Raw genomic sequence first — 18,674 nt, 5'->3', positions numbered from 1 at the left:
TTAGATTAGAAGTGAGAGAGCACATACAAATGGCTGTTTGGACAAACAGTGGTGATGCATTCAGATAGCTGAATTTGGAAGTCCAATTCTTTGACAACTAAAACCAATGGTAAGGTGGTCATCTGCCAGATTCCTCTCCAGTGCACAGCCCGTTATTCAAACAATATGTTCAGAGAGCTTATCCTCAATCCTTAACCAAACTCTTGTCCAGTACACTCTAAAAATGACCAGAATGAAAACTCAAGTTTCCTGATTTATTGGTTGTATTCGACCCCTGGTGTACTGAGTAGAATAAGCAAGTTATTGCCTGGTAACATGCTGTGTATCTGCTGAATGCTCTTCTTTAAGACATATGGCTCCTACTTAAGAAAAGCTTATGCCCAGTCCATGCTGCCTTGTATCAAAAGTTTTTCTTACGTATTTTTCAGCAACTCCCTTTTTATATAAAATAGAAATGGTGACATTTCAATTTGGCATGAAATAAATTGCTATTGTTACAGAATTTTTCTTCTTAAGTACATTGGACCAAAGTTTTAAATGGGTAGTTGTCCACTGATATCAATGTCAATTGATATGAGAGAAGGACCTATCATTCTGTATCTTTCTGAACTCTATCATTTAGCTTCATGTCCAAATAAAGTTCATTTGGGTGTATAAATGTCCTAGAAATGCTGCTAGAAAAACAGTATTTTAAAAATGTTCATTAAAATTTTTGGCAATCATTCCATTCCATTTCTCCTTAAACCTATGTCTATCCATATGCTGAATGAGTTTAAACAATCTTGTTAGGTTTTTTTGTCACAAAGATTGAAAACTCTGGAAATGCCACCACCTATTGAGTAAGTTGGTTGGGTTCATTGCAGAGGTAGTGATTTTTCTTACTCTATAACAGCAATGCAAGAGGATTTCCTTTTTTGAGCCCTTTAGAAATGTTTGTAGCAGAAGGGACATTTCCTTCTAATGGTTTACAGTGAGGTGCATCAAAGTCAGTAAGAAGAGAAATCTATACATTGTTGAAATACTGCCATGAACAGAAGTGTGGACAAAAGTCTCTTGATTTGACCTGTTCAAATTACTTAGATAAGAGTGACAGATAAATCACTACTGGGATTATACCAACCTGAGGAGACTATGTTCTTCCCCTTTCCCTTAGACTGAGACGTAAAGCCAGGCAATAAAAAAAATATCTCCGTTTATAACAACACTCAAGAAAATTCTTGCATGCTGAATTGGTACACTTGTTAATGTGATCCTTCTGACAATAAGCAAGGCTGCACTTTTGCTCATTTGCAGATGCAGGATGGTGCTTCATCTTTACTCCTTGATTTGGGCCTTTACTACTACCATGTAGTCATTTTGTTTAAGGACTAGGCATGAAATGAGAAATGCTAACCGAACTAGGATGTTGACACGGTTTCACTGTTTTCCACCATCTTTTATCCAGTTGCAGTTTCACCGCACAACATAAAATTCTACTGTGCTACCAGTTGCAGAAGTAAAAAAAGATCATTCTGTAGATGTTCAATTAAATATGATGATTCCCATTAGTAAATTACATCTGTTGTATTTTCTGAATGTCTTTTGTTCTCTGCAAATCAAGAAATGTTTAAAAAGAGTTATATCTCTGAAAAAGAGACACACACTGATACTGGTTATACAGTGAGTATGTTAAACCAAATACTTCCATAAACTGCCTTGTCTCTTTCTAAAATATTACTTCTTATGCAAGTGATCTTTTTTTCCCTTTACTATTATTTCATATATACCTCTGGAGGCAGCTTGACATAGAAACAAAATCCCAAACTAAAGGTTTTGTGTAGGTCTTGATACAAAATGCTGTTCTGCCTGGAATGTTAGGTGTCCTAGTTTAAAGAAATCAGCAGTTGAAGTTTATATACATATATAAATATATATATATATATCTTTTGCTACTATACATTGAACAGAAAAGAATGGTAACAGGAAGAAGACGTACCTAGCAGTGTCAAGACACAAGCCAAGATTGCTATCAGGGCTCCAGTGCTAAGTCCTGCAGGCAAAATATACGCTTCGGCATTGCATGTCTGAGCAATACCATCTGCATCACAATCACAGACTCTGATGGTGAGGGTATTGGTGCTACTAAGTGAAGGTGATCCACTGTCCACAATGAATATTGGCAAGTAGAAAACAGACTGTTCCTGTCTTCGGAACCCATTTCTTCTTGTTAATACTGTGGCAGTGTTATCTAGATAAAGGAATAAAAAGATAAATATAAAATACATGACCTCTATAAAACAGAAGACTATAAATAATACAGTACTTCACTTAAAAGACTTTATAAAAAGACATTTATATTATTTAAACAAGTTTATCTTGCCTGGTCATATACTTTTCAACCTGCAGAGATAGGATCAGCTGAGAAATGATATTCAACTACACAAAAAAATTTCTATTTTCCACAAAAGACTGTTTCAAAATTGCAGAGTTCTATTTGGTTTTAGTTAAGCTCATAGTTCCATACTTGTGATTGATAGTTGAAGGTGAGATCATTATAAAAAAGAAAAAAATCAACCTTCAGTGATTAGAGTGTCTATATATCTATTTCAGGTCTAATTTCCAAGGATCTATATAGAATCATAGAATCATAAAATCATTTAGGTTGAAAAAGACCTTTAAGATCACCAAGTCCAACTGTAAGCCTAACACTGCCAAGTCCACCAGTAAACCATGTCCCTAACTACCACGTTTACATGTCTTTTAAATACCCCCAGGGATGGTGACTCAACCACTTCCCTGGGAAGCCTGTTCCAATGCTTGATTACCCTTCAGAGAAAAAAAAAATATTCCTAATATAAAATCTAAAACTCCCTTGGTGCAACTTGAGGCCATTTCCTCTCACCTTATTGCTTGTTACTTGGTAAGAGACGAACACCCGCCTGGCTACAACCTCCTTTCAGGTAGTTGTAGGGAGCGATAAGGTCTCCCCTCAGCCTCCTTTCCTCCAGACTAAACAACCCCAATTCCCTCAGCCGCTCTTCATAAGACCTGTTCTCTAGACCCATCACCAGCTTTGTTGCCCTTCTGGACATGCTCCAGCACCTCAATGTCCTTCTTGTAGTGAGGGGCCCAAAACTGAACACAGTACTCGAGGTGTGGCGTACAAGGAGAAGATCACTTCCCTTGTCCTGTTGGCCACACTGTTTCTGATACAAGCTAGGATGCAGTTGGCCTTCTTGGCCACCTGGGCACACTGCCATCTCATATTTAGCAGGCTGTTGATCAACACCCCCATGTCCTTTTCCACCAGGCAGCTTTCCAGCTGCTCTTCCCCAAGCCTGTAGCATTGCATGGGGTTGTTGTGACCCAAGTGCAGGACCCAGCACTGAGCCTTACTAAACCTCACACAACTGGCCTCAGCTCGTTGATCCAGCCTGTCTAGATCCTCTGTAGAGCCTTCCTACCCTCAAGCAGATCAACACTTCTGCCCAGGTTGGTGTTTTCTGCAAATTTACTGAAGGTGTGCTCAATCCCCTCATCCAGATCCCTGAGCCAAGTACTAATCTGTTGGCTGTTCCTGTTTCTTCCCTCATCATTACCTACAACTGGAAGGATAGAAGAGAACACTACTTGTGCTCCAGATCCCTTAACCAGTCATCCCAAGGCCCTGACATCTCTCTTGATTGCCCTCGGGCTACTTGTTGCAACTTCATCGTTACCTATGTGAAAAAACAATAATGGATAATAATCTGAGGGCTATACCAGGGTAGAAAAGTTTCTCTTCAGATCTTTAACCCTGGCCCTCCCTGGGTCTGGTCTGCATATTGGGCCTTCTGTTCCCTTCAGAAGGGAGTCTCCTATGACAATGACCTGTCTTTTTTTCTTTATGGAAGCAGTTTTGATGCAGGGCATAGGCCAACTTAAATTTGGTGACACCTCCAAGCTAGATGAACCATCGTCCTTGTTATTGTTCAGTTCAACTTGCAGAGCCTCTTACCTACTACGCAAGGGCACCTGCGAAGGTGGGATAGTCAGAGAGGAGACGCCTGCTGCGCCGGGCAGCAGCTTGTTGCCATTGCCCGCTATCTCTTAAGTCACCACATTCAGACAGGTGGAGAAGACAGGACAAGGAATCCTCCGTATCATGCATCCTGTCTGCCTGTTGGGCCTGTGCCAGGGAAGGTGCAGTGCAATTCCAGTAGTCTATATCTCTCTCGGACTCCCTGACACTCCTCAAGCAAGTCAACTCCTCCTGGAGCTCTGTCACTAAGTGGAGGAGTTCCTCTACCTGGGCAAGTGCACCTCCCACAGGTGTGCTCACTACTACCATCTGGCACTGGCATAAGAGTAGTGCACACCTTGCAGCCTGACACCTGGGTGGCAGCACCTTCCCACGGGATCTCTGTCTGGGAAGCTGTGTCAGTCGTGGCAGGTGCAGAGCTTAGAGAGACCATGGTTTTCTGCCAGTTGGATACCATTGCTCCCTGGTTGAGGGAGCAAAATTTCAATTATTTACAGGTATAGCTATCATATCAATGGAAAGGATGAACATATTAATAGAAAAATAAGTTCTGAAGACCAATGGAATAGTTTTTGAATGCAAAAATATCCGGTTGTTGCACAAATATAGGTAATTGCATGCGTAAAGACATGCACTTGTTTTCAGTCTCAGCTGAGAGTCAACAAGATGACTAACATAATCAGTCTAAAATGTGTGCTTTGATGCTGCTCTGAGTTGGGTGATTAAACACTCCACATATTCCAGAAAATATGTGCAAAACTCACTGTGTTCAATACAGGTTCACAGCTCCTGAGAGGTAGGGAGTTACATCTCCTAGAATGTATAGAAAAGGTCGGTCGGTCGGTCTGTCTATCTATCTACTTATCTAGCTATTTATAGACAGATATATTGATAGTCCTGTAAAGTTATCTTATTGTGTCATCTGTTATGACCTATCTGGCAAAGTATACAAGCACTTCTTGATATAACATCATATGAGATAAGCATAAAATTAAATAACACCAAAAGAGGCAACTGCTGCTGTGTCTTGTAACTCCATTGATTTTACTGGCATTGCAACAGTCTTTTAATACTTTTTTCAAATTATAAGTTCTTTGGAATAGGGCCTGTCTTCTCATCAAATACTTTACAGTACTTGTAACAATGTCAGATTTCTGAATAGAGTCTTATTCTAGTGTGTTTTTATTATTTTGATCATTATTACTATTAGTCTTTCGTTTTGAACTGCAAGCTGCTCATATGAAGAAAATTAAGCATGTCAGTAACTACATGCAGGGTAAGGTGATAAATAGCTGTGTGAGAGAACTGTATTAGGTCACATGAATGCTGTTCAAAGTCTGTCTGTACAAACCATGTCCTTTAGTCCACCATATGTCTGTTTTTCCTTATTTTATTAATAAGGATGACTTTGTAGCTCTGGTTTAGTATTGATCCATAAAAGAGCAATGCAAGAGTAACAGAGTGTCTATTTAGTTCTATTTGCTTCAGCTAATAGCTAAACTGACTGATACATGCCCAGCTGCCATACTATGCAGTGCAACTAATGAGAACACTAATTAGAAGCATGTTCTCAGATATTTTAACTAATAGAAACGTGATGTCAATGGCAGTCTTTGCATAAGTCTTTGGGGAAACAGTCATAAGAAGTCTGTGCAAATATTGTAGGCAGCTTCCATTATCAAAAGCATTCTTCAGTAGGTGGTATACTTACTGTAAAGATGTGTTTTTCTAAAAAAGACCCCAAAACCTCTCAATTTACTGTGCACTCATATTTTATGCACTGAGTTATATTAATAAAACATGAATTCCTGGACATTTTTCAGTCACTGCCCCAAGGTAAAATCTAATTTAGATAAAAACCTATAAATACAAGGAAAAAAATGTCAGAAGAGTGACTTCTGGGGGGAAAAAATAAAAAAAAAAATAAAAAAAAAAGGAAAGGAAAGATTTGAAGCTGCTTTGTTTGGCTCGAGGCTTTAAATGATTCAACATTCCAATGAAACAACAGCTTAATTCCCTTGACAAATAATCTACAGATAAAATTATTTGCAGGCTGATTGTACTTTAATTTACGTTCTTACCAGAATAGAAGTTTACGTATATATTAAAAATGAAAGTTTTTAGTGGTAAATATTTACCCAAACAAAATGTCCTTACCTTTGTTGTCCTGCAGTGTAAAATTGTGGTTATTTGCTGCCTCTGCTGTTAAACTGAAGTAGAACTGATGGCCATTTGGTGGGTCATCTTTATCAATTGCACTGATTTTCTGGATGACCTGTTTTGAGATACATGGAGCCTTCGTTGTTTGTAATGGGAAGAAGCATAAATACACGTACATTGTATACATCAAAGTATCAAGCCTCTCTTGAGTCCTGCTCATATTGCATTTTGGTTTTATAATCTCCTCAGCATGTACAGATGCTATTAAAACCCAAATGTGACTTGATTCTTTCATTTCCCTGTACCAAGTTTATTGGCCAAAAGCAATGATCTGCAGGGCCTGTGAGAATGTTAGGTCCTGCCATTCACCAGGGCTTGGACTATAAATTGCATAAAGTGTATCTTCTGGATGCCCTTAATGTAGTTATCACTGTCTGCAATCAAAGTTGTAAAGTTTTGCAATGAGAAGATTATGCTTTTGTGCATTTTAATTAATTTACTCTTTTCTTAATATCATGAAAAAGCCAAGTTATCAGTATATTACTATTTTATGGATAACTATTATTATTATTATTACAATTCTATTTTCTAAAATTCTGTCAAAATCTTTCTCTTAAAAAATGTGTCACCATTGCTTAAAATCTGTAAAGAACGAACAGTCAAAGCTAACAGTTCTGACTAGATCACAGGGAAAACAAACAGGTACTCCAATAAGAGCATGTATATTCTGTGTTTCTCATGAGCACAAGCTAATAATCATAGTGTTGTCTGTTAAGCATTTAAATTATGCTGTGATTTTGAAATGTGCAATAAACAACATCTGCCACAGGAAGGACAATATTCTGGGAGAAGGCACAGAAGTGCAAAGCCCCCCCAGAGAATACATGGGATCTATGTAGGTGAAACATCTACTAGTTTTCTGTGAGAGAGAAGAGAAAATAAGAAAATATATTTATTTTCTGAGATCTTACGAAGTGGAGAAGAAAAGTCCAAATGTGAGAGACACCAATAATAAGGTCAGGTTTAAGAATATCTAAGAAACCTGAAGGTGCACAAGGCCATGAGACCTGATGAGATGCTTCCTCAGGTCCTGAGGGACTAAGCCACTCTCCATCATATGGGAGAAGTCATGGCAGTCTGGTGAAGTTGACATTGACTGGAAAAGGGGAAACATAACCCCCATTTTTAAGAAGGGAAAAAAGGAAGACCCGGGGAACCACTGGCCGTTCAGTCTCACCTCTGTGTCCAGCAAGATCATGGAACTGATCCTCCTGGAAACTATGCTCAGGCACATGGAAAATAAGGAGGTGACTGGTGACAGCCAACACGGCTTCACTAAGGGCAAATCATGCCTGACAAATTTGGTGGCCTTCTATGATGGGGTTACAGCGTTGGTGGACAAGGGAAGGGCAACTGACATCGTCTACCTGGAGTTGTGCAAGGCATTTGACACTGTCCCACACGACATCCTTGTCTCTAAATTGGAGAGACATGGATTTGGTGGATGGACCACTCGGTGGATAAAGAACTGGCTGGACGGTCACACTCAAAGAGTTGTGGTCAATGGCTCAATGTCCAAGTGGAGAACAGTGACGAGTGGCGTTCCTTAGGGGTCGGTACTGGGACCAGCACTGTTTAAAATCTTTGTCAGCGACATGGACAGTGGGATCCAGTCCACCCTCAGCAAGTTTGCCAATGACACCAAGCTGTGTGGTGTGGTCGACACGCTGGAGGGAAGAGATGCCATCTAGAGGGACCTTGACAGGCTGGAGAGGTGGGCCCATGCGAACCGCATGAAGTTCAACAAGGCCAAGTGCAAGGTCCTGCACGTGGGTCAGGGCAATCCCAAGCACAACTACAAGCTGGGCAGAGAATGGATTGAGAGCAGCCCTGAGGAGAAGGACTTGGGGGTGTTGATGGGCGAGAAGTTCAACATGAGCCAGCAGCATGTGCTTGCAGCCCAGAAAGCCAACCGTGTCCTGGGCTGCACCAAAAGAAGTGTGACCAGCAGCAGGTCGAGGGAGGTGATCCTGCCCCTCTACTCTGCTCTTGTGAGACCCCACCTGGAGTATTGCATCCAGCTCTGGGGCCCCCAACATAAGGAGATGGAGCTGTTGGAGCGGGTCCAGACGAGGGTCACAAAGATGATCGGAGGGCTGGAGCACCTCTCCTATGAGGACAGGCTGAGAGAGTTGGGGCTGTTCAGCCTGGAGAAAAGAAGGCTCCGGGGAGATCTAATTGTGGCTTACCAGTACCTGAAGGGGCCTACAGGAAAGATGGTGAGGGACTGTTTATCAGGGAGCATAGTGACAGGACAAGGGTAATGGGTTTAAGCTGAAGGAGGGTCGATTTAGATTAGATGTTAGAAAGAAATTCTTTACTGTGAGAGTGGTGAGGCACTGGAACAGGTTGCCCAGAGAAGCTGTGGATGCCCCATCCCTGGAAGTGTTCAAGGCCAGGTTGGATGGGGCTTTGGGCAATGTGGTCTAGTGGAGGGTGTCCCTGCCCATGGCAGGGGGCTTGGAACTAGATGATCAAGTCCCTTCCAACCCAAACCATTCTATGATTCTATAAACAACACCAGAAACTTTTATTTGAGTCTAGAACTACTTGGAAGACATTTGGGGAGTTAAAAAACACTGGGGAATATGGTAGCAATACATCTGCCTTGTGAAATTGTGGCCTTAGGGCCCATACTTCCTAAGGGAAATAAAAGTGTGTACCCATTTTAGGAATGGTAGGCCTTTAGTCTCAGAATAACCTCCGTGATACGACTTCCTACTTCCCAGCAAAATTAGGAGGAAGTAGACTTTGTTAATATTATTCAAAATTAGGTGAGTTTAGCAAAATGTGTCAGTTACATCAGTAAGAAAGCCAGAGATTTTAACAGTACCTTCAACGAGTAATGTTTACACCTTAGTCTTTCTCTTCAGAGGTACAGAGAAGATGTTAGGGTTTCATTAGTATTTGCTCGTGCTGCACATCAAAGCATTTTTTTACTGCCATAAGCTGATTACATTTTATCTTAAAGCTGGCAGACTTTCATAAGGAATGGCTGCCTATCTGATAAAAATAAACATTAAAAAAACCTATTAAGCCATACCTGACCAGGTTGAGCATTTTCACAGACAGTTGTCTCATACTCCATCGCAAACTCAGGGGCATTGTCATTGATGTCAAGGATAGTGATGGCTACATAGCCTCTCCCAATCTGTGCTGGATTCTCTACAGGAAAAGCAGTCAACGAAATGATCAAGAAGAGCTCCTTGCAAATTATTCTTTGGGTCAGTACATTTTTCATTTGCATTCTTCTTTTGCATATACATATCAAATCAATTACAATCCCTCCTAGAAAGAAAAAGGAAGCTCTTGGCTTGATCTTCTGGACCTACTGGAAACAATGTTTATGTTTTCCAGCCACTTCAATTAAACTAAGATTTTACTCTCGGGGATAAACTGAAAATCTAACTCTCTAATCATAGCATTGAATCATGTCATATGGAAGGATCAGAGCAAGATGATGTAAAACCATTGCGAAGGTGTATAGCTAGCCGGAACAGCACTATCCATATGGGGAATAGCATGGTTATAATGGGCTAAATAAATTTTTGTTGCAATTCAGATAGATCAGACTATTAGGAAGTTTAAAACAGAATTCCATCAGCTATGTATAACAGAAAAAAGAGGAAGCTATATCCCCAAGCAAATCCCAAAGTATTTAAAGTGCACACACAACTAAATATTTCAACACTGTTACTAACATGTTGAACACCTTAAATATGAATTGCATTCTTAAACTGATGTACAACTCTAGCTAAAATGTGAGTCTGTGCAGTGTCCAATGTCATAATTTAATCTTAAACAGTAGATATTTTTGGACTAAGCATAAAGGACATCAGTGTGTGCTATACTTATTTTGCTAGATAACACTTCTGTTTTCGAGCAGGGAAAAGAGAGATTGCATTATTTTTTTTTCACTACAAGTGGTGATATTAGTGATATATCAGGGCAGAATGAAAAACTGTACAAACTTTGAAATATGTGTCTATCTTTTTATAGGGTATTGCAACCACATTTTTGTAAATATTATAAGTATTTAAAGCAATGAATCCAAATGTAGATCACAAAGTGTTTTGGTTTGGGTTTTTTATTCCACATGTGAAATATTAGAGGAGTAAGCAATTTTGACACCAACTTTTTCCTCTGCTGATCTAAGGTTATTGAAAACCAAGCAGGCTATGAACATAAATTAAAGCATTGTAAGGTATTACTTGTGCTCTTGGACTCTCACTTGTGTCAGGTATGCCCCTTGGCTACCTTGTCGGTTTTGTTACTACCCAGGAAAATTTTTGGTTTTCATGCTGGCCTCCTAGAACAAAATTCTGCTCCTAAGAATAGAAGATAAATTCATACAGACACTAAATGATAAATGTTAGCTTTCAGGTTAAACATTAAATTAACCTCACTGAAAGCAAGAAGTCAGGATTTTTAAAATAGCGGGTCAGAGAACTGATAACTCTTTTATTATCACAGCCCAACAGAGTAGTAATAAGGATGAATTTCTGAGAAATAAATTCTTAAAATATAAAGGTAAAAATATATAGTTTTTCATAAAGCGTATTCAGAGCTGAATAAGTTTAGGTTTAAACTTGCATTAACAGAATTCTTGTTGCATGTGCTTGAAGAGTTTGATTCTTTAACACTTTTTGTCTTACACCAGAAAAGATACCCAGTACAAATTATTGTTTACAGTCTTACCTTAGAGTCAGGAAAGCGAAACCACACAAGCATTCACATCCTTTTTCCTTCATACTTTTTAACAATGCTGTGGCTGACCAACAGCAATCAATTCTAAGTGAGTGCCATCACTAAAATGGGCTAACTGCTCTCCTCTATACTCTGTATCACTTTTCATCTAATGGTACTTGATCTGAGACTGCTGACTTAACATATTTCATCTTCCTTTGTACTTGTTTTTCAGAAGTCAGAAGACTACACAAGATGTGAGGCAAAGGAAAGAGCAAATACTTATTCTGTTGTATTTCTTGATTTTTATCACATAAGTTTCTTTCACATTGAGTTAGAAGTTATTTTTATCTGCCATGGTTTGAAATGGTCATAATTACTTTCAGTGCAACTGATCACACCAAGCCTGAAGTTTTACACATAAACAACCAATAAAATCTTTAAATTGTTACTTACGACTCTCCATAGCCAAAACCGTGATATTATGAACAGCATTAGTTTCCCTGTCCAAAGATTTGGCAGTTGTAATGACTCCACTATTGGCATCAATATTGAAATACCTCTCCAGGTCTGTGTTTCGATCTATCGAGTACCTACATGAAGGACGAAAGAAAACTTTCATATTCAATTACAGCTTGTAAAAATGTTTCATTGATTTCTTATTAGAGACAAAGAGTTTCCACTGTTTCCCTATTTTGAGCTTTGTTTTGTCCAGTTTCTCTGGGGTGCTGAGAGAAGCCAAGCCGTATGCAAAGGCAAGAGAGTTACACAGGGACCTGTGCTGACAGTGGCAACCTTCATTCCCACGGTGTCCTTTTAAGTGAGGTTATAGGTATTCCCCTCTCTTTTCTTTCCTCCTCTCTGCTGTAAGGCAAACTTGCATTTATTCATGGAATAACATACTCCTGAACCCCAGCTAAGGAGAAGGCGAGTTGGAAGTTTGCTACATGGCTGCACCCGCGGGGGCTGGCAGCCTGGGCGCAGAGCTTTCTGTCCCCAGCAGAAGAGCGCCTGAGTCACCCAGAGCTGCAGGGGCACGGGAAAAAAGAAAGATGATGCAGAGTAGGTCAAGGGGTTGCATGTTGTCACTGTCAGCTCCCGGTGGTTTACTGTCATTAGACAAACACAGGCTCATGCCCTTAATTCTTTGGCTTAACATATCTTTTACCTCCAAATTTGTTTTAGGAAAGGGAAATGAGCTCCTTAGCAAACAGAAACATAGCATAAGGGAAAAGGCAAATATGCCTGTGGGTGTTTTGCTTATAAACCTTTTGAGAGAAAGGGACAGTTGATTAGGCAGATTTAGGTTTACAACTGGAATATCCTTGACATTCGGTTTAGTATTGGGTCAGATTCTTGCACTCTCATTTAGATTGCGTATGTACTCCAGAGAACTTCTCTACACTCCGGATAAATTAAAACGTCCAAATCAGACCAAGTGTGATCATTACAATTACTGTCACACTGATGATACATTAGATTATTGATATAACGTTAACCAAACCCTTTGAACAACATCAAAAGAATTATGGAAGATAGTGGGTTTTTTTTTTAAAAAAAAAAAAGGAACTTCCAGGATATAATGATCTTATGGCACTATTTGTTTGTTCTGTGTTGTAATATACCAGCTTCTACTTTGCTGTATCACAAAGGTTTTATCTGTCCCTCTTGGCTGCAAAATCTTGGTGCAAAGACTTGTTACATAATTAGAATTGTTTTACCCTATTATGTCACAGTGAGAGAGAGAATGAAGTAAAGAGTTGTAACAACAACTCTAACAGCAGTTTTCATGGATTAAGGCTCTCCCTCTTTCACTTCCCCCCCCCCCTATTTTATGTTAACAGTAGTTCATTTTTTACTTTATTTCATGCCAGCACTGTTGTTTATTTTGATCAGCAGTGCTCTTCAGCTGTTTTGTGGCTGGCAAGCTTCCCCATGACACTATGCCTGTCACCTCTGCTATGTCGTCAGTCTTGGCAGGCCCCATAGCTGGGATTCAATCTCCTGCCAGCCCTTAGACTTCCCAATTATTAACACTATCACTATGCAATCTGAAGAGTCAAAGACCTTTCTTAAAAAATAGGAAGAAAGAGAGAGAGAGAAGGAGAAAAGTGAGAAAGACAGAAAAAGCAAAAGAAAGCAAGAAAGCAATAAAAAGGAAGGAGGGAAGGAAGAAGGGAGGGAAAGCAAAAAAGTTATATAAATTGGACAACAGATTCTTATGAAACAAGAAGAAAAATAATTTTTGTGTATAGGAAACAACTTATTTCCCTTATTTACAAATGTATCCATATTCAAATTCCAAAAAAAAATATAAAAAAAAAAAGTCTTAAATACTTTTAATCCTTTAATTCCTTGCAGCCATTAATACTTGAAAATCTTTGAGCTGCAGGAGTTTTAAATCTTTTATTTAAGCTAGTTCAAACATCAATAGTTCTCAGGTCCACACAAGATAACCTCTTATTTTCAAACTATTTATTACTTCCACTCCCCTGTATTGTCAAGGTTTTAATTGTGTCTGATCTTGTAATTTCAACATTTTCTGAATTGTAACAAATCTAATTTTTAACCAATATCACTATAATCTAATGTTTGGAATTTGGAATACTTATTTATAGATTTATAGATCATGAAAAGTATTATGCGTTAATCTTCCTTAACACATTCCAATTTTAGGTGAATCTGGCTCTGATGTACAACACAGCAGATGCAGGACAGCTTTAAATAATGTGATGTCAGCACCCCGGACAATGTACAGCAGGTTCGCAAGCATATAGATAAACCCTATTTACTCACTACTTCTCTTTTTCCTCCCTTTCAAATTCCAAACAGCTTTGAAGCAGAAGGAATCTTCAAGATGTTAATTAAGCTGGTGATATAACTTTTTTTTTTTTTTTAATGCTGGAATTGTAAAAATTAACCAGATCAAGGCCAATAAACTCATCCTTATGTTTACGCAGGAGTCAAAACGATTCTGAGCATGGGCTGCATTTATGGAACTGGATTTAATCCTACTCTGCATGATTCTGCTAAACCAGATATTATACACCAGATGCTAACATCAGTGCCAGATAACACTGCCACAGCAAAGAAAGATCTCAGCAAAGATGAATTTCACAAGTGAATCCCTGCCAACCATCCATCTAGGACTTGTTTATATATGATAGGAATCAGCTATTTTGAATATGTTGCAAATATATAACCAAAGAGAGAAAGAGAAAACACTTATGTCACCTCTAGGAGTGAAACATATGCTTTATTTTTACAACTTTAGATTGCTGCTTTAGAAATTACCCAGCTACACTAAAGTCACAAGTTAATCTTCAATGCATGAAAGTAAAAATGTAACATCACCAGAAAAGGTGACATACAAATGACTTCTGTACCTGTGAAGTTCTTTTCTATGTATGCCCTAAATGAACAATAAATGAAACTTAGTACTAACTTTTAATTGTGTATACATTCCTCCTCCTGCAGATGTTTAAGTTCACAAAATTCCTCAGTCAGAAGTATTACCCTCTAGATCCTTTCACAATTAATATTACTACTCTGCATAAGAAAGGTAACAAGTAACTCATTACTGGTTTAACTTAGGTGGTGAGCCTTTCTCCTTGAGCTTTGACCTTAGATACAGGCACACATTGGATCAATATTTTGTGTTTTCTTATGGTTTCTTTATGATCCTGGACCTTAGACTGTGGAAGGCTTTCAGGTTCTCCACAGACTGAAGACAAAGGAAGAGGCCCTCGACAGTTTTCATGTGTCTCTGGTGTTCATAACTCTTCCTACTCAAATGGAAGATATTTGGCTGGAGCAGAATTTACAAAAGCCAGAAGATTATTGCCTTTAACCATCCTGACTATGACAGGATGTGTCTTGTTCGATCCATTTCTCTCACATAAAGAGGTTTTTTTAATGCTTTTTTTCTGTGGGACCTCAGGTCTGCTTTACCATGCAAGACTCTCTGTGCTATTATATTGTTGTGCACAGTGCATGCAGAATATGAATTATTATGCACACACACAGACACACACACATATATGTATATTACTTTTTTTTTTTTTTTTAATCCTGGTTGATTTAAGAGGGTATAACTTGTTATAGTTAATAATAGTCTTCCTAAACTTAGGGAGAAATAAATATGAGTAATATGTTGAGGTTTTTTCTTTGGAATCCTGAAATTATGTCTCCTCTTCTTTGTTTTACAGAGATTTAAATATACTGTTTTTTCAAAGGTTCTTTAATTCAGGCATATAGAAGTAAAAATATGCAAACTCTTAGAACACCTCAATCTCCCTTTGCAAGGAAAAAAAGCCAACTAATTGCTTTCCATATAACCAAAGACCCTCCCACAACAAAATTAACAACTTCAATAAAAAGGCCAAAAAACTAAAAAATTAAGACATCTTATAATTACCTGACAGGACTATTTGAGGCATCCGGGTCATGGGCTGCCACAGTTCCAATGATAGTGCCGACCTTTGCTGCTTCAGACACCACCATGGAGTACAAACGTGAAGTAAACACAGGTGGCTCATCAACGTCTTCTACAATTATCTTCACTGTTGTCATGTCACTGAAGGGTCCCAGGCTGAGGAAGCGAGGGTCAACATGCATATTGGCTGCTTCTATCCTCAGGGTATAGCTCGTCTTAGCTTCAAAATCCAGCTCCTATACAGGTAAAGTTATTTGGAAATTTTATTATCCAGTGATGTTGCCTCAAAACTGTTTCACTTACGACTGTCGGTAAATACAAAATGAACTTTGCCATTTGCATCCAATCAGCACTTTTGATTGATTGGTAAAACGTGGTTGATGCCTCTTTTTTTAGTTTTCTCAAAACATTACTTGCAGTGTCTCACTAGTGAATATTCCCCAATGACTTTAATGGTAAAGTAGTTCTACCCTGTGAATGAAACAAGAATTCTCTGAGTTAATGGCAAAGCTTCCTGTGACTTCTATGAGGACGAAATTCTCCCCCATTATTTCCTCATGGTGAATGAATACTTCTTTTTGTCTTATTCATATTTTAATTAAGATAATATCAATTACAATGTGCCATACTACCCAGACATAAGAATTCAATGTAATATTCACTGATGCAAACACCTCATTCAGAAAATTGTGGTGTTTTTCTTTGCATAGAATTGGGATTGACTAATCAATTATTACTCCAATTTGTGTAGAAAATTCATGTAGAAAATGTGGCAATCGGTTAAACTACATTGTTTATATGACAATATTTGTACTGAGATACAGCCTGGAGATTGTTTTGTTTTGCTTATTAAACCAAATATACATTCATTTTTTTTCTACCTTCATTCCGCTTTAATTTTCTTTGATGAGAGTATAGTTTCTTTTGGAATAAATACTGCATTAGAATTAAAAATTACCCCCCCACAACTAATGGGATATCTGTGATCTGGAGGACACTCCCATAAAGAAAATTATTTTGGAGCATCAAAAAAGCATCATACCTCACAGACAATTATTGAAAGAAAGCATCATGTTAATAATAATATCATTTACCCTATATCTATAGCCTTAGTTTGTCCGCTTGCACCAAATGTCCAGCTAACTATTTCTTTGCAATTCCAAGTTTAATTATTAAGAACAGCAACAAAAGATCCAAGCATTTCTAAAACTGCAGTCTGGTTACTCAACTATCTTTTCAGACTATAATTCCAAGTGTATAAAAAAGATTTAAAAAGTTTTTCTGCAACTCTGAACACATCTTAGGGATCTGAAATGTGCTTACAAAATAATCTGACAGCATCTGAAAAACATTCCTGTATTCAGTCAGAGGAGCAGCAGAGGTGAAACACACATCTGTTGACCTACAAAAGCAAGGATCTAAGTTCTCCATCAAGTTACAATAGGATAAATCCCAAATGAGCATCTTAAAGTCAGCGATTACGCTGACGTTACAATACAGCTGTAAACAGTCTAGATTTAAAAATGAAAAATGAATTGCGACACATCATACTCAGAAAGGCACTGAACTTTTATAAACTCTGTGTGGCAGCAAAAGGCTTCGCCGAACAGGAATACATGTGATCTTCATGTTATGCAAGTGCTTACTTCTTGCACTGAATCAGAGCTGTAGCGTCCAGAGGTCTCCAAACACAGATATGCCATAAAAGAAAGGTTGTCTGGATACCGGTCACTATAGCGGATACAACTGGTCAATATTTATTATTAAAGCATGTTTAATTGTTTTTAATTTTAATTTTAGTTTTATAGTTAAAGTACAATATGTGTGCTATGAAACAAACCTCACAGCCATAATGCAAATGTAATGTGGCCTTAGGATGATAAAAAATGTCTCAGAAACTATATTGTATGGTGATAACAAGTAAGCCACTGATGTGACCAGGTGAGTAACAAGGTTAAGACGACAATCAAGCACACGGATATGTGTGTCATTTTCCAGTAAAAGTATTGTATTAACTAAAGAACTTATAACCTGAAGAATGTCAAAGACAAAAGGCTGGGATTTGTTGAACTAAAAACCAAAAAAAAAAGCAAGCCTTTAGCAAACAGCATATTTTCAGTCACAATGTACAAAAATATGTAGTGGAGAAAGGAAGGCTAATTCATTCTCATTAATCAACAATATCTATTGAAATTGGATGATTGAGTTTACAGTGATACTTAATCAAACACATGGACATATATCATGAGACTACAGACAAGATAGCTTCTTATGTCATACTAATGTCAACACCACAGTCATCCTAGGAGAAAAAGATTATGAAAATTCTGATTCAATAGAGAAAGTGTATAGAGCACACTATATGTAATTGGACAAATTATATAAAATTTAATTTCAATAGACTAAGCACAATAATGAAGAATGGTATTTAAATTAATTTTTAAGGCATTCCCATGTTTCTATATTGAATAAAGAACACTAAATTAGAACTTTAATAACTGAAATCATAAACCCATGTGTTTTCCATGTGAATGTTTATCACCAGGGCTGACACACACTTTTAAATCATCATATTTCATTCTTGTAATGCAGAAAGAGATAATTCTTTATTTGACTTTATTACAGGAGTGTTAGGCTACTAGGGAATACACAAAACCCACTGTCATTAGAAAGGTATTTCCTCATAGAGAAGGATGCAAAAATAACGATGGCGTAGACGCATAGTCTAAATACGCTTGCTTACTAACAGCAGGTTTTGCTTTCTCTAACTTAGTCATGTACATCTGAGAAAATCACCATATGGTGCTTACTGTGAGAGTAGCAAAATGATTCTAGGGAAGGAATCAGCTGGTCTACTTAGGAATGCCTGTTTTTCACCAGTCACTAGAAAGGCAGTCTCAATAACTGGAAGAAGTAAACATCTGCTTTCAGTAACGTGATTCCTGCCCTAGGATTCCCTCAGATATCTTCCAGTACTATCAGCGCTGCTGATAGTTTCCAAAAGCTATAAACGTCTTTGTTAATGAAAAATAAATAAATAAACAATCATCTGATGTATGCACATATACAGTGGGGAACAGTTGGTGTGTAGAAGAGGGGAAGTATGGATTGGCACGGGGATTTTGCAATATCAAATGGCATTGCGTTATACAGGAGCAGTAATGTTGTTTTATTTTAGTTCTTTGTAGAAGAATCTGTCTCCTGTGGGGTGTGACAATGTCTACAAAAGCTACAGTCATCCCCAGTCTGTTCCTATAAGATACACATCCTCAGATCCTATGGTGAATACACAGGTACCAAGTTTTGAGGCAGAATATAATCTGAGAAAATAAA

The 18,674-nt window shown here is 38.1% G+C and overlaps 1 protein-coding gene across 3 annotated transcripts in view; it reads right to left on the bottom strand.

The window, feature by feature from the left end:
* CDH7 (cadherin 7) overlaps positions 1 to 18,674 on the bottom strand; it is an 84,815-nt gene that overhangs the window by 9,530 nt on the left and 56,611 nt on the right. The window contains exons 7-12 of one of the 3 annotated variants that reach the window (XM_054817874.1): positions 15,324 to 15,577; positions 11,363 to 11,499; positions 9,264 to 9,385; positions 6,158 to 6,275; positions 4,765 to 4,813; positions 2,108 to 2,227 (exon numbers count right to left, since the gene is read on the bottom strand). In XM_054817874.1, coding sequence (XP_054673849.1) covers positions 4,770 to 4,813; positions 6,158 to 6,275; positions 9,264 to 9,385; positions 11,363 to 11,499; positions 15,324 to 15,577 — 675 coding nt within the window. In that variant the 3' untranslated portion in view covers positions 2,108 to 2,227; positions 4,765 to 4,769. Of the gene's footprint in view, positions 1 to 1,975; positions 2,228 to 4,764; positions 4,814 to 6,157; positions 6,276 to 9,263; positions 9,386 to 11,362; positions 11,500 to 15,323; positions 15,578 to 18,674 lie in introns of those variants that run through there. The other 2 variants (XM_054817873.1, XM_054817875.1) reach the window with 2 other exon arrangements.

Source organism: Grus americana, chromosome 2, assembly GCF_028858705.1.
Source record: "Grus americana isolate bGruAme1 chromosome 2, bGruAme1.mat, whole genome shotgun sequence".
Lineage (NCBI taxonomy): Eukaryota > Metazoa > Chordata > Aves > Gruiformes > Gruidae > Grus > Grus americana.
The sequence above is the reverse complement of the archived record's forward strand: the minus strand, read 5'-3'. Positions and strand labels throughout refer to the sequence as shown.